The 14,128-nt window shown below is 42.8% G+C and overlaps 1 protein-coding gene across 4 annotated transcripts in view; it reads right to left on the reverse strand.

Annotated features, from left to right (window-relative positions):
- Nucleotides 1-3,541, reverse strand: part of LOC139535486 (voltage-dependent calcium channel subunit alpha-2/delta-2-like) — a 228,217-nt gene extending 224,676 nt beyond the window's left edge. For all 4 annotated transcript variants that reach the window (XM_071334921.1, XM_071334920.1, XM_071334922.1 and 1 more), the window contains exon 1: nucleotides 3,147-3,541. In XM_071334921.1, the coding sequence (XP_071191022.1) occupies nucleotides 3,147-3,262 (116 nt within the window). In that variant the 5' untranslated portion in view covers nucleotides 3,263-3,541. The remainder of the gene's footprint in view (nucleotides 1-3,146) is intronic.
- Between the last annotated feature and the right edge of the window lie 10,587 nt (nucleotides 3,542-14,128).

Genomic DNA, 14,128 nt, shown 5'->3' on the forward strand with positions numbered 1-14,128 from the left:
CATTGGGGGTGAACTATCATTTTACACAGTAAATATTGCTGGATTGACCTACTGACTCTCAGGCTAAGGCTGATTTATCTCATGTTTAAGCTAAGCCAATGTTGACCTTAATTTGGGCTGTTGGTTCTTATTTCAAAGTTTAAAAGAAGTACTGTGAAATTAATTTCTTGGAAGCTCTAAACCCAACAATGCAGTAATCAATATCAATGTAGTAGCCTACTAAAAATAACTTACGGTCTTGTTAGTATTAAATCCAAAAGTGTATTTTAAATATCACTATTTGTATGAGCCTAGAATAATGAATTAGGTTACATAATATGTGCATGAATAGGTCCAAAGGTAGGTGTACAATTCCATCAAATATCGTTCAGCGAGTTTGGGACATTCATTGGGTCTGCCATCCGAGCCTATCTCAGGCCGAAATGAAACGAGTTGATTATCAACCCTGTAGCTCTTCGTTCAAGCTCCATCACAACGTTTAATCGATGGATCTCTAAACCCACGTCATTTCTAGTGAAGTGAAACATTGAAAAATCATCCATATTCGGACTATTTTCATACGTTTATGAAAGTAAATGTTAGTGAAATTGCATATAATTTTATGCACAATATTGCAAGATAAAGTGTACATAATTTACCTCGAGATGATTGTGTAAAGTCCAGTCGACCTCCAACGATAAGGAGTTTTCGTCAACATTATTTGTTTTTCATCAAATGGACAGTAGGCCTACTGTAATTGGCCAATAACCTGATGCTCAGCACACACACACACACGCCAGCGACAACACCCCTCCACCGGGGTGTCACACTTTTCTCTGGATTGCCTTAATCCAATGTCACATTGTACATTTCTCTTCGAGGTTGTTCACTATATTCACCTCAAGGACTCTTTTCATTAGCACTACTTTAGTTCCAGTTTACATCATTTTTTTTCGAGTTACCTGGCACGTCTGTGTAAGAACTGCAGCGAATTGTGATTGACCTTGACAGTCTTAATAGTCTCTAAAAATAACTTCATTTATTATCCAAACAACTAGCGGCCTTATAAAATGTAAATATGGTTCGACTCGGTCTAGAAATTAAATGTAGCCTATGCGTAGAGTTCAGAAATTAGGCTATCGCGTCTATAACAATATTAATACACATGCCTTATTAGTCTATTCATACAAGACAATAATGATTAGTAAATGTTTCGATTTATTTGGGCGGGATAGCCTAAAACAGTTACATCGAGAAAATCTTAACACACAGCTGTCTCTGTGAGAATCGCCGTCATATATCCTGCAACAGTCCACCACACGGCTCGCAGCTCCAAAAGGAGGGCTCGCTAGCCAGATAACAATTGCCCATATACACAGTCAGTAGCCTAATAGGTCATAGGCTACTAATGACCAACTAAGAGCGGTGTAGCCTAAAGCATGAGCTTGTGAATTATACATGTTTTTATTAGTCTATTAAAATGACGTCCTCCTGTGCGTAATTGTGTAGCCAGAGCGCATAGCATTGTTTTCTTATTTTACAAACGATGCATTGGAAGGGGAGGGAATAGATGCGGAATTATAGAGTAGTGGATTAGAGCAGCAGAATAGATGCTTTCCGAGGAGGAAAGTTCCCAAATTCATCCTTATCATATTCTAATACCCTACATGACTAGGCCTATGTAAGATATTGATATTAATTTCAGGGATCAGATTCTATATTTTCAGATCAAATAATGATTTATAAAACAGATCTCAAATTAGAGAGAGGGGAGGGGGTCGGAATCGGAGCATTAGCTCAGATATACAATCCTGTTGCTTGTTGGGGGGGGGGGGGGGGGTATCCCTGAAGCAATAGTGAGGCTCCAGAATCCGACAACCTTTACTGACACAAGAGACGCAGAAAAAGTTCCAAGCATGTTTTAGGCTACACATTGTTTGAACCACAAAATGAAAAACAATATATAAGTTAATGCAATAAATGTTAGAATAACATTTCAAATAGCGTTGGGTATAACGGGCCCTATAATGCTTATTAATAAGATATAGGCCTTTACGGCTGAGGCCAGATTTCCTTATGCATATCGTTGTGCCTATTCTCGTTCCGACTTGCATAGCCTATTGCTGCCTACAATACAATACTGTCAATTAAGAAATGTTTTATTTACAGAATTTGATGGCATATAATCAAGAAAAACTAGCTAAATCTTGATGCACACGAAGGTGAATAGCTTATACTGAACACACTGCAATGGAATGATTAGTCTAACTGTCAAATCCATTCAAATGAATAGGACATATACATACACTTATTTTTGTAATATTTAGGTCATATGTTTTCAAGCTATTAGGGTCGAGGAGAGAGATATATGCCTATATATTCGTAAAACTCAATTGAAGAGTTCGTTCTCCTTCACACCCACCTGGTGAAATGCGCGTGCAGTGCCATGGCGCAACGGGAGTGCAAGATTTGGACATCCTCGCGGGCACTTTCCCTCCAGTTATAGGCTACCTCCGTTACGGAGGGGCATGGAATTTTGCTGCTTTAAATTGACTGAATCTTTTTTTTTTAAACGGTAGCATGGCAATAAAATCAGTCGAATTGCTTGATAGTTAGGCTACTTTGATTTAGTTTTTTAAAGGATTAGCATTGTGACTTGGTTAGATCGAAGTAGCTCCGCCATCACCTATGCGACTTCTGAATGCTTTTGTCAACATTGTAGCATGTTTGACTATCCGTTATGAACACCGAAGAAAATAAAACTACTAGGTGATTTGTATTGAGCAGAAATGTTATCTAATCCCAAGCCATGATCAATAATTGAACTCCCATGTTATTATGACGAGCACCTGTGCCTTGCCATTAGTAACCCATGCACCTACCCATGCAAACAACATCCCAGAAACGACTATATTTGGAAGGGCAGAAGCAGTAGATTAGACTATGGCTAAATTGTCATTGCTACAATAACATTCGTGCACGCGGATATATCTGTAGCTCACGCATGATTCAGAGACGGTAACTGCGTTTCTGTTTCAACATCAGAGCCCGTTAGCATCGCGCGACTATCGCACCTTTTAGTAAACCGTACCGTTTGGGCAACCCGTCCCAGTTCTGAGCTCTCAGCAGTAACCCCGTTTCCATCTCCCTAAATGTAGGCTACTTACGTGTAGTGCTGGGGGAAGCGGAGGCTCCCCGTTGCAGGCGAAGAGACGCTAATGATGAGGATACTTTGGATTGAGAACATACAGAAAATACCGTAGGACTGAGCGCAGATCGCCATTTTCCATAAAATATTCAAGAAACTGGGATAAATAGAATGGGCCGTGAGAATAATCTCTTACAGACGAACTAAGAATAAACGCTGAGCTCCGGAAAGTGTGTCGGTTGATAGCGAGATCTCGCGCTGTGAAATCTCAATCTGAAACGTACTGAGGATTGGCAGGTCAAGACAGCGGATTCGAAGACTCACAGATGCATTGACGCTGCTGCCGCTGCTGCTGTGCCTATTTGCGCACTCCTCCCTCTCCCTGCCTTGCACATTTGCTCCACTCACTCGCTCTCCAATGCAACAAACCGACGGCGTGAACACAAGACGACACATTCGCGCCAATATTCCAACACGACAGACGGGGGCGCATGTCAGGCTCTCTGTCCTGTTCACCATGCAGGATTATGAGCACAAAGGAACCAAGGCTTTATTTTGGTAATAACAGGCATGGCTCTAGACGGGTAATACATTAACTTGAGAAATGTTCTTCTCTTTGTTGGAGTCAAAGTCTTTAGTAATAGTTGTTGTGAAGGACAGGAGTCATTGGAGACTGTACAAGCACCCTCAACAACCCCAAGTATTTATTCTCTGGTTCTCAAACTCTAAAGCACTGTTACTGCAGTGTTCCCTTGTGTCCTAACATATTTAACACAACATTATACTGCTGCATGATTACTGACCCAGTAAAAATACAAGGCCATAGAAACAGACATATTCAGGTGCTCCATATCCTATTACCAGGCCAGCTCTGTCTGTCTGTTCTGTCTATCTGTCTGTCTGTCTGTGTTCTGTCTGTCTGTTCTGTCTGTCGATCTGTCTGCCTGTCTCTGTTCTGTCTGTCTGTCTGTCTGTCTGTCTATCTACAGTTGAAGTCGGAAATTTACATACACTTAGGTTGGAGTTTATTTTTATATATGATTTTTTTTATTTAACTTTTATTTAACCAGGTAGGCCAGTTGAGAACACGTTCTCATTTACAACTGCGACCTGGCCAAGATAAAGCAAAGCAGTGCGACACAAACAACAACACAGAGTTACACATGGAATAAACCAACATACAGTCAATAGCACAATAGAAAAGTATATACAGTATACAGTGTGTGCAAATGAGGTAAGATAAGGGAGGTAAGGCAAAAATTGGCCATAGTGGCAAAATAATTACAATTTAGCAATTAAACACTGGAGTGATAGATGTGCAGAAGATGAATGTGCAAATTGGCATGCTGGGGTGCAAAGGAGAAAAAAAATAACAGCATGGGGATGAGGTAGTTGGATGGGCTATTTACAGATGTACAGGTGCAGTGATCTGTGAGCTGCTCTGACAACTGGTGCTTAAAGTTAGAGAGGGAGATATGAGTTTCCAGCTTCAGTGATTTTTGCAATTCGTTCCAGTCATTGGCAGCAGAGAACTGGAAGGAAAGGCAGCCAAAGGAGGAATTGGCTTTGGGGGTGACCAGTGAAATATACCTGCTGGAGCGCGTGCTATGGCTGGGTGATGCTATGGTGACCAGTGACCTGAGATAAGGCGGGGCGTCACCTAGCAAAACTTATAGATGACCTGTAGCCAGTGGGTTTGGCGATGAATATGAAGTGAGGGCCAGCCAACGAGAGCATACAGGTCGCAGTGGTGGGTAGTATATGGGGCTTTGGTGACAAAACAGATGGAACTGTGTTAGACTGCATCAAATTTGCTGAGTAGTGTTGGAGGCTATTTTATAAATGACATCGCCGATGTCAAGGATCGGTAGGATAGTCAGTTTTACGAGGGTATGTTTTGCAGCATGAGTGAAGGATGCTTTGTTGCGAAATAGGAAACCAATTCTAGATTTAATTTTGGATTGGAGATGCTTAATGTGAGTCTGAAAGGAGAGTTTACAATCTAACCAGACACCTAGGTATTTGTAGTTGTTCACATATTCTAAGTCAGAACCGTCCAGAGTAGTGATGATGGACGGGCGGGCAGGTGCGGGCAGCGAACGGTTGAAGAGCATGCATTTAGTTTTACTTGCATTTAAGAGCAGTTGGAGGCCACGGAAGGAGAGTTGTATGGCATTGAAGCATGTCTGGAGGTAAGTTAACGTAGTGTCCAAAGAAGGGCCAGAAGTATACAGAATGGTGTCGTCTGCGTAGATGTGGATCAGAGAATCACCAGCAGCAAGAGCAACATCATTGATGTATACAGAGAAAAGAGTCGGCCCGGGAACTGAACCCTGTGGCACCCCCATAGACTGCCAGAGGTCCGGACAACAGGCCCTCCGATTTGACACACTGAACTCTGTCTGAGAAGTAGTTGGTGAACCAGGTGAGGCAGTCATTTGAGAAACCAAGGCTGTTGAGTCTTCCGATAAGAATGTGGTGATTGACAGAGTCAAAAGCCTTGGCCAAGTTGATGAATACAGCTGCACAGTATTGTCTCTTATCGATGGCGGTTATGATATCGTTTAGGACCTTGAGCGTGGCTGAGGTGCACCCATGGCCAGCTCGGAAACCAGATTGCATAGTGGAGAAGGTACGGTGGTATTCGAAATGGTCGGTGATCTGTTTGTTAACTTGGATTTCGAAGACCTTAGAAAGGCAGGGTAGGATAGAAATAGGTTTGTAACAGTTTGGGTCTAGAGTGTCTCCCCCTTGAAGTGGCAGCTTTCCAATCTTTGGGGATCTCAGGCAATACGAAAGAGAGGTTGAACAGGCTAGTAATAGGGGTTGCAACAATTGCAGCGGATCATTTTAGAAAGAGAGGGTCCAGATTGTCTAGCCCGGCTGATTTGTACGGGTCCAGATTTTGCAGCTCTTTCAGAACATCGGCTATCTGGATTTGGGTGAAGGAGAAATGGGAGAGGCTTGGGCAAGTTGCTGTGGGGGGTGCAGGGCTGTTGACCGGGGTAGGGGTAGCCAGGTGGAAAGCATGGCCAGCCGTAGAAAAATGCTTATTGAAATTCTCAATTATCGTGGATTTATCAGTGGTGACAGTGTTTCCTAGCCTCAGTGCAGTGGGCAGCTGGGAGGAGGTGATCTTATTCTCCATGGACTTTACAGTGTCCCAGAACTTTTTGGAGTTTGTGCTACAGGATGCAAATTTCTGTTGAAAAAGCTAGGCTTTGCTTTCCTAACTGCCTGTGTATATTGGTTCCTAACTTCCCTGAAAAGTTGCATATCGCGGGGGCTATTTGATGCTAATGCTGTAAGCCATAGGATGTTTTTGTGCTGTTAAAACTCGTTTTTCAACCACTCCACAAATTACTTGTTAACTTAACAAGCTATAGTTTTGGCAAGTCGGTTAGGACATCTACTTTGTGCATGACACAAGTCATTTTTCCAACAATTGTTTACAATTGTTTATTTCACTCCAGAAGTCTGGTTCAAGTATAAACACCATGGCACCACGCAGTCGTCATACTGCTCAGGAAGGAGACGCCTTCTGTCTCCTAGAGATGAACGTACTTTGGTGCGAAAAGTGCAAATCAATCCCAGAACAACAGCAAAGGACCTTGTGAAGATGCTGGAGGAAACAGGTACAAAAGTATCTGTATCCACAGTAAAATGAGTCCTATATCGACATAACCTGAAAGGCCACTCAGAAAGGAAGAAGCCACTGCTCCAAAACCGCCATAAAAAACCCAGACTACAGTTTACAACTACACATGGGGACGAAGATCATACATTTTGGAGAAATGTCCTCTGGTCTGATGAAACAAAAATAGAACTGTTTGGCCATAAAGACCATCGATATGTTTGGAGGAAAATGGGGGAGGCTTGCAAGCCGAAGAACACCATCCCAACCGTGAAGCACGGGAGTGGCAGCATCATATTGTGGGGGTGCTTTGCTGCAGGAGGGACAGGTACACTTCACAAAATAGATGGCATCATGTGGAAGGAAAAGTATGTGGATATATTAAAGCAACATCTAAAGACATCAGTCAGGAAGTTAAATCTTGGTCACAAATGGGTCTTCCAAATGGACAATGACCCCAAGCATACTTCCAAAGTTGCAGCAAAATGGCTTAAGGAAACAAAGTCAAGGTATTGGAGTGGCCATCACAAAGCCCTGACCTCAATCCTATAGATAATTTATGGGCAGAACTGAAAAAGTGTGTGTGAGCAAGGAGGCCTACAAACCTGAGTCAGTTACACCAGCTCTGTCAAGAGGAATGAGCCAAAATTCACCCAACTTATTGTGGGAAGCTTGTGGAAGGCTACCCAAAACAATTGACCCATGTTAAACATTTAAAGGCAATGCTACCAAATACTAATTGAGTGTATGTAAACTTCTGACCCACTGGGAATGTGATGAAAGAAATAAAAGCTGAAATAAATCCTTTTCTCTACTATTATTCTGATATTTCACACTCTTAAAGTAAAGTGGTGATCCTAACTGACCTAAAACAGGGAATTTTTACTAGGATTAAATGTCAGGAATTGTGAAAAACTGAGCTTAAATATATTTGGCTAAGGTGTATGTAAACTTCCGACTTCAACTCTGTCTGTCTGTCTGTCTGTCTGTCTGTCTGTCTGTCTGTCTGTCTGTCTGTCTGTCTGTCTGTCTGTCTGTCTGTCTGTCTGTCTGTCTGTCTGTCTGTCTGTCTGTCCATCTCCCAATCAAAGGAAAGGTTGAAGACATCCTGTCCCTGTGTCAGTCCCCAGGTGATCTGTATCTCTCTGCTCATCTCTGGATGTGGTGTGACAGGGTGTTTCCTCCTTCCTCTGTTGATCTTTGTTCAGTTGATCAGTGGGGGACATGCAAGTGCACTCTCCTTACAGAGGCAAACAGCCAGCGCTCCACAGGGTTCCTGTGCTGTGCAGCAGCTCTGTCAGTCAATGACAGGTAGCCATGAAGACACAACTCAGTCAGAGATAAAAATCGCCCCTGAATGTAGGAATGAGGACCTTTTGCTGTCATCTGCCATGCAACAATGTATCAGCTAAATATGGGTTTGTTTAGCAAGCCATTAATGGACTATAGTTTAGGTTAGATTGACCAAGTAGCTCGCTCACTCCCCCTTGTCTAGAGCTTTTGACTCCCACTCGTCTGATCCAGTCAGACAGTAACAGGGAGACATGCTGAGGACTGATTCATTATTCCCAATGGGACACCAGCCTTAATTGATACTCTGATGATGTATTCAAATCAGCACATTTCCCGTCATAATACTAATTATACCAATATAAACAGCCATTGAATAAGCGATGAATGAGTCACACACCTATACATAGAGGATTTCTGCTGACTCACAGCAGTCCTGATTTCTCCTTCCTTTCAAACGTACGCAACGTGATCCTAAAGCACCTGGCCCACGGGGCCTAAGGAGAGAAAGATAAATGCAACTGCCATTCATAACCACTAATTGCGAGTCATTGCAAAGTATCCATCACACAGAGAGCTGACATGTGTAGAGGGTTTAAAATATACAGCTTCACCATGACTACATCCTTACAGGGAAGCTTATGGACTGGAGGGAGAATGATGTCACAGACAGATACCCAGTGGTGGAAAAAATACTCAATTGTCATACTTGAGCCAAAGATAAGATACTTTAATAGAAAATGACTCAAGTAAAAGTGAAAGTCACCCATTAAAATACTACTTGAGTAAAAGTCTAAAAGTGTCTGGTTTTAAATGTACTTAAGTACAGTGGTAGAGTTAAAAGTAAAAGTAAATGGTATACCTCAAATTCCTTATATTAAGCAAACCAGACTACACCATTTTTTTATATATTTTTTTATAGACAGCCAAGGGCACACTCCAACACTCAGACATAATTTACAAAGAAAGTATTTGTGTTAAGTGAGTCCGCCAGATCAGAGGCAGTAGGAATGACAACACATTATATTGATACTTGAGTGAATTGGACGATATTGCTGTCCTGCCTGAGCATTCAAAATGTTACGAGTACTTTTGGGTGTCAGGGAAAATGTATGGGAGTAAAAAGTAGATATTTTCATAAGGAATATAGTGGAGTAAAAGTAAAAGTTGTCAAAAATATGAATAGAAAAGTAAAGTACAGATAACCTAGAAAATGACTTAAATAGTACTTCAAAGTATTTTCTTCCACACCAGTGGAGATATCATATAGGCTAATGAACACGGCATTTAAAATATATACACTACCGTTCAAAGGTTTGGGGTCACTAAGAAATGTCCTTGTTTTTGAAAGAAAAGCAAAAACAATTGTCCATTACAATAACATCAAATTGATCAGAAATACAGTGTAGACATTGATAATGTTGTAAATGACTATTGTAGTTGGAAACGGCTGATATTTAATTTAATATCTACAGAGGCGTACAGAGGCCCATTATCAGCAACCATCACTTCTGTGTTCCAATGGCACGTTGTGTTAGCTAATCCAAGTTTATCATTTTAAAAGGCTAATTGATCATTAGAAAACCCTTTTGCAATTATGTTAGCACAGCTGAAAACTGTTGTGCTGATTAAAGAAGCAATACAACTGACCTTCTTTAGACTAGTTGAGTATCTGGAGCATCAGCATTTGTGGGTTCGATTACAGGCTCAAAATGGCCAGAAACAAAGAATGTTCTTCTGAAACTCATTAGTCTATTCTTGTTCTGAGAAATGAAGGCTATTTCATGCGAGAAATTGCCAAGAAACTGAAGATCTCGTACAACGCTGTGTACTACTCCCTTCACAGGACAGCACAAACTGTCTCTATCCAGGATAGAAAGAGGAGTGGGAGGACCCGGTGCACAACTGAGCAAGAGGACAAGTACATTAGAGTGTCTAGTTTGCGAAACAGATGCCTCACAAGTCCTCAACTGGCAGCTTCATTAAATAGCACCCGCAAAACACCAGTCTCAACATCAACAGTGAAGAGTCGACTCCGGGATGCTGGCCTTCTAGGCAGAGTTGCAAAGAAAAAGCCATATCTCAGACTGGCCAATAAAAATAAAATATTAAGATGGACAAAAGAACACAGACACTGGACAAAGGAAGATTGGAAAAAGGTGCTATGGACAGCCAAATCTAAGTTTGAGGTGTTCGGATCACAAAGAAGAAACATTGTGAGATACAGAAAAAATGAAAATATGCTGGAGGAGTGCTTGACGTCATCTGTCAAGCATGGTGGAGGCAATGTGATGGTCTGGGGGTGCTTTGGTGGTGGTAAAGTGGGAGATTTGTACAGGGTAAAAGGGATATTGAAGAAGGAAGGCTATCACTCCATTTTGCAACGGCATGCCATACCCTGTGGACGGCGCTTAATTGGAGCCAATTTCCTCCTACAACAGGACAATGACCCAAACCACAGCTCCAAACTATGCAATAACTATTTAGGGAAGAAGCAGTCAGCTGGGGTTCTGTCTATAATGGAGTGGACAGCACAGTCACCGGATCTCAAACCTATTAAACTGTTGTGGGAGCAGCTTGACCGTATAGTACATAAGAAGTGCCCATCAAGCCAATCCAACTTGTGGGACGTGCTTCAGGAAGCATGGGGTGAAATCTCTTCAGATTACCTCAACAAATTGACAACTAGAATGCCAAAGGTCTGCAAGGCTGTAATTTCTGCAAATGGAGGATTCTTTGACAAAAGCAGTTTGAAGGAAATAAAAAATAAAAAATCATTATTTATAACCTTGTCAATGTCTTGACTGTATTTCGTATTCATTTTTGCAACTCAAGTATACCATGGCCTGACCATTAGTGGTATAAGAACCCACTTTCTCCTGAGCTATTGGTTCAGTGTGGAGCAAAATGAAGGGCCAACAGCACAATGGTCTTGTGTTGACCAGTGGGGAGTTCTTTGCCTTTTCTGGCTCTTTTATTCCTTTGTAAAGTCACATTGGTGTACCAGATTCTAGGGTTAGTCACCCCAGGGCCTGGATCTCATTGTACAGACCGCTGACATGCTTATAGCGGAATCCACTCTTTATTAGTGATGATCGATCCGGGCTAAAGGATGAGCTGGGTGAAAACACACAGATCAATGGCCTCAAGTCCCATTGATCCTCTAGAACCCTCAAACTCAGCTCTGGACCACAAAGCCAGTTCCACTGCGTTTCTTTTCTTCATTTTCCCCCTATAATCAGGGACTGATTTAGACTTGGGACACCAGGTGGGTGCAATTCATTATCAGGTAGAACATAAAACCAGCAGGCTCCGGACCTCGTAGGGTAAGAGTTGAATACCCCTGCTCTAGACGCTAGGAGGCAGACATGGGCTGGGCCTCTGTACCCCAACCTGCTCCTTCTCAAAGGACAGTTAGGCCCTTTTAAAGACATTCTCCGGAACTTTGGCGACTACTAGGTATTTTTTTAAACCTCCTGCTTTGTGTTGGATGTGTTAATGTAGTGCATACATGCATAATGAGCAGAATTACTGTCTTACCTTAATTAGCCTCAAAATCCCTTTTTGAATGCAACTGTTTTTCTGGAAGCTGTGCAGCGCCATTTTCCCTACATTTTCTCCCACGTGGGCCAGCCGCCTAGCATTTGAGTTCAACCAATGAGTTTCAGCCCTTCGCCATATGAGTGACAGCTAGCAAGATGCACATGATGCACCCACAGAAGAGCAATGATGTAGTGTACATATCTGCACATATGTGTTTCATTCTATAGCTAGAGGACTCCTGACATCTCCAGGAGTGATAAGTATTATTTATGTTTTCATCTGTTAGACTGTTTTTTTGCTAGCTAGGGCCATCTACTTTAAGTGCTGTCTGTCTTCCCAGTAGCCTACTTGGTGTGTGAACTTGCAGATCATTTTGACACATCAACCAGGTTTCAGGGGCAGGGCAATTTGTGACTGTTGTTTTCGTAATCCGTGCTGTATTGGAGAGGGAGTGGTTTCTCCTCTTCTAGGCAATCAGTAATTAGTACCGGAAGGTGTATTCTTCACCTTTGCAAGGTAATTAGCAATTAGTGTTAGTACTTCAGTCTCCCCTGTTTTCTCAGCGGCAGCTGTACGCGGCAGTAGTGTCTCGTGTCAGCAGCGGTCTCGTCGCCGAAACAAAGACAGTTCTGACGAGTTATTCGAGGAAAAAAAGAGAGGAAGTGCCAGCCTCTCACTTGAATATCGTATCTAGTTAATTTCAGATTATCCTTTTTGTTCTTTTGTAGCTTTGGCAACTAAACTCTGCAAAAAAAGAAACGTCCTCTCACTGTCAACTATGTTTGTTTTCAGTAAACTTCACATGTGTACATATTTCTATGTAGACATAAACTGAACAAGTTCCACAGACATGTGACTAACAGAAATGGAATAATGTGTCCCTGAACAAAAGTAACAGTCAGTATCTGGTGAGGCCACCAGCTGCATTAAGTACTGCAGTGCATCTCCTCCTCATGGACTGACCCAGATTTGCCAGTTCTTGCTGTGAGATGTTACCCCACTCTTCCACCAAGGTACCTGCAAGTTCCCGGACATTTATGGGGGGAATGGCCCTAGCCCTCACCCTCCGATACAACAGGTCCCAGATGTGCACAATGGGATTGAGATCCAGTCTCTTCGCTGGCCATGGCAAAACACTGACATTCCTGTCTTGCAGAAAATCACACACAGAATGAGCAGTATGGCTGGTGGCATTGTCATGCTGGAGGGTCATGTCAGGATGAGCCTGCAGGAAGGGTACCACATGAGGGAGGAGGATGTCTTCCCTGTAACGCACAGCGTTGAGATTGCCTGCAGTCCAATGATGCTGTGACACACCGCCGTAGTCCATGACCGTAGTCACCGCCGTAGTCCATGACGGACCCAACACGATCGATCCCGCTCCAGAGTACTTGCCTCGGTGTAACGCTCATTCCTTTGACGATAAACGTGAATCCAACCATCACCCCTGGTGAGACAAAACCGCGACTCGTCATTGAAGAGCACCTCTCTCAGCCTATTGCGGACCGTCTGAGCACTGATGAAGCGATTATTCGTTCCTGGTGTAACTTGGGCAGTTGTTGTTGCCATCCTGTACCTGTCCCGCAGGTGTGATGTTTGGATGTACCGATCCTGTGCAGGTGTTGTTACACGTGGTATGCCACTGCGAGGACGATCAGCTGTCCGTCCTGTCTCCCTGTAGCGCTATCTTAGTTATCTCACAGTACGGACATTGCAATTTATTGCCCCGGCCACATCTGCAGTCCTCATGCTTCCTTGCAGCATGCCTAAGGCATGTTCACGCAGATGAGCAGGGACCCTGGGCATCTTTCTTTTAGTGTTTTTCAGAGTCAGTAGGAAGGCCTCTTTAGTGTCCTAAGTTTTCATAACTGTGACCTTAATTGCCTACCGTCTGTAAGCTGTTAGTGTCTTAACGACCGTTCCACAGGTGCATGTTCATTAATTGTTTATGGTTCATTGAACAAGCATGGGAAACAGTGTTTAAACCCTTTACAATGAGGATCTGTGAAGTTATTTTGATTATCTGTGAAGTGAATTATCTTTGAAAGACAGGGTACTGAAAAAGGGGCGTTTCTTTTTTTGCTGCATTTTTGTGTATGTTTTCTATGCCAGTTCGCTCCTCTCCATGTCGGCTTTACAGACACTACCAACCCCTTGGCTGCAACCCTTCTAATTTAGTGTACCCTGCGTGCCCAACCCATGTGCAATTCTTGGTCTCTGGCAGCGTTTGAACGCCAAGTTCATCTCAGCCTATAATGCCCTTTAGTCCCTTGACCTTTTGGCCCTGACAGAGACATGGATCACCCCAGAGAACACTGCTGATCCAGCTGCTCTTTCTTCATCTGAATACGTTTTCTCTAATAGTCCAAGAGCATCTGGTCGTCACGGTGGTGGCACAGGGCTACTCATTTCTCCTAAGTGGAGATTTTCTCTTTTCTTCCTCTCTCACCTGTCCATCTCCTCACCTGTCCATTTGAATTCAATGCTGTCACTGTCACGTATTCACTCAAGCTTAACATTGTTGTCAACTATTG

Source organism: Salvelinus alpinus, chromosome 12 (genome assembly GCF_045679555.1).
Source record: "Salvelinus alpinus chromosome 12, SLU_Salpinus.1, whole genome shotgun sequence".
Lineage (NCBI taxonomy): Eukaryota > Metazoa > Chordata > Actinopteri > Salmoniformes > Salmonidae > Salvelinus > Salvelinus alpinus.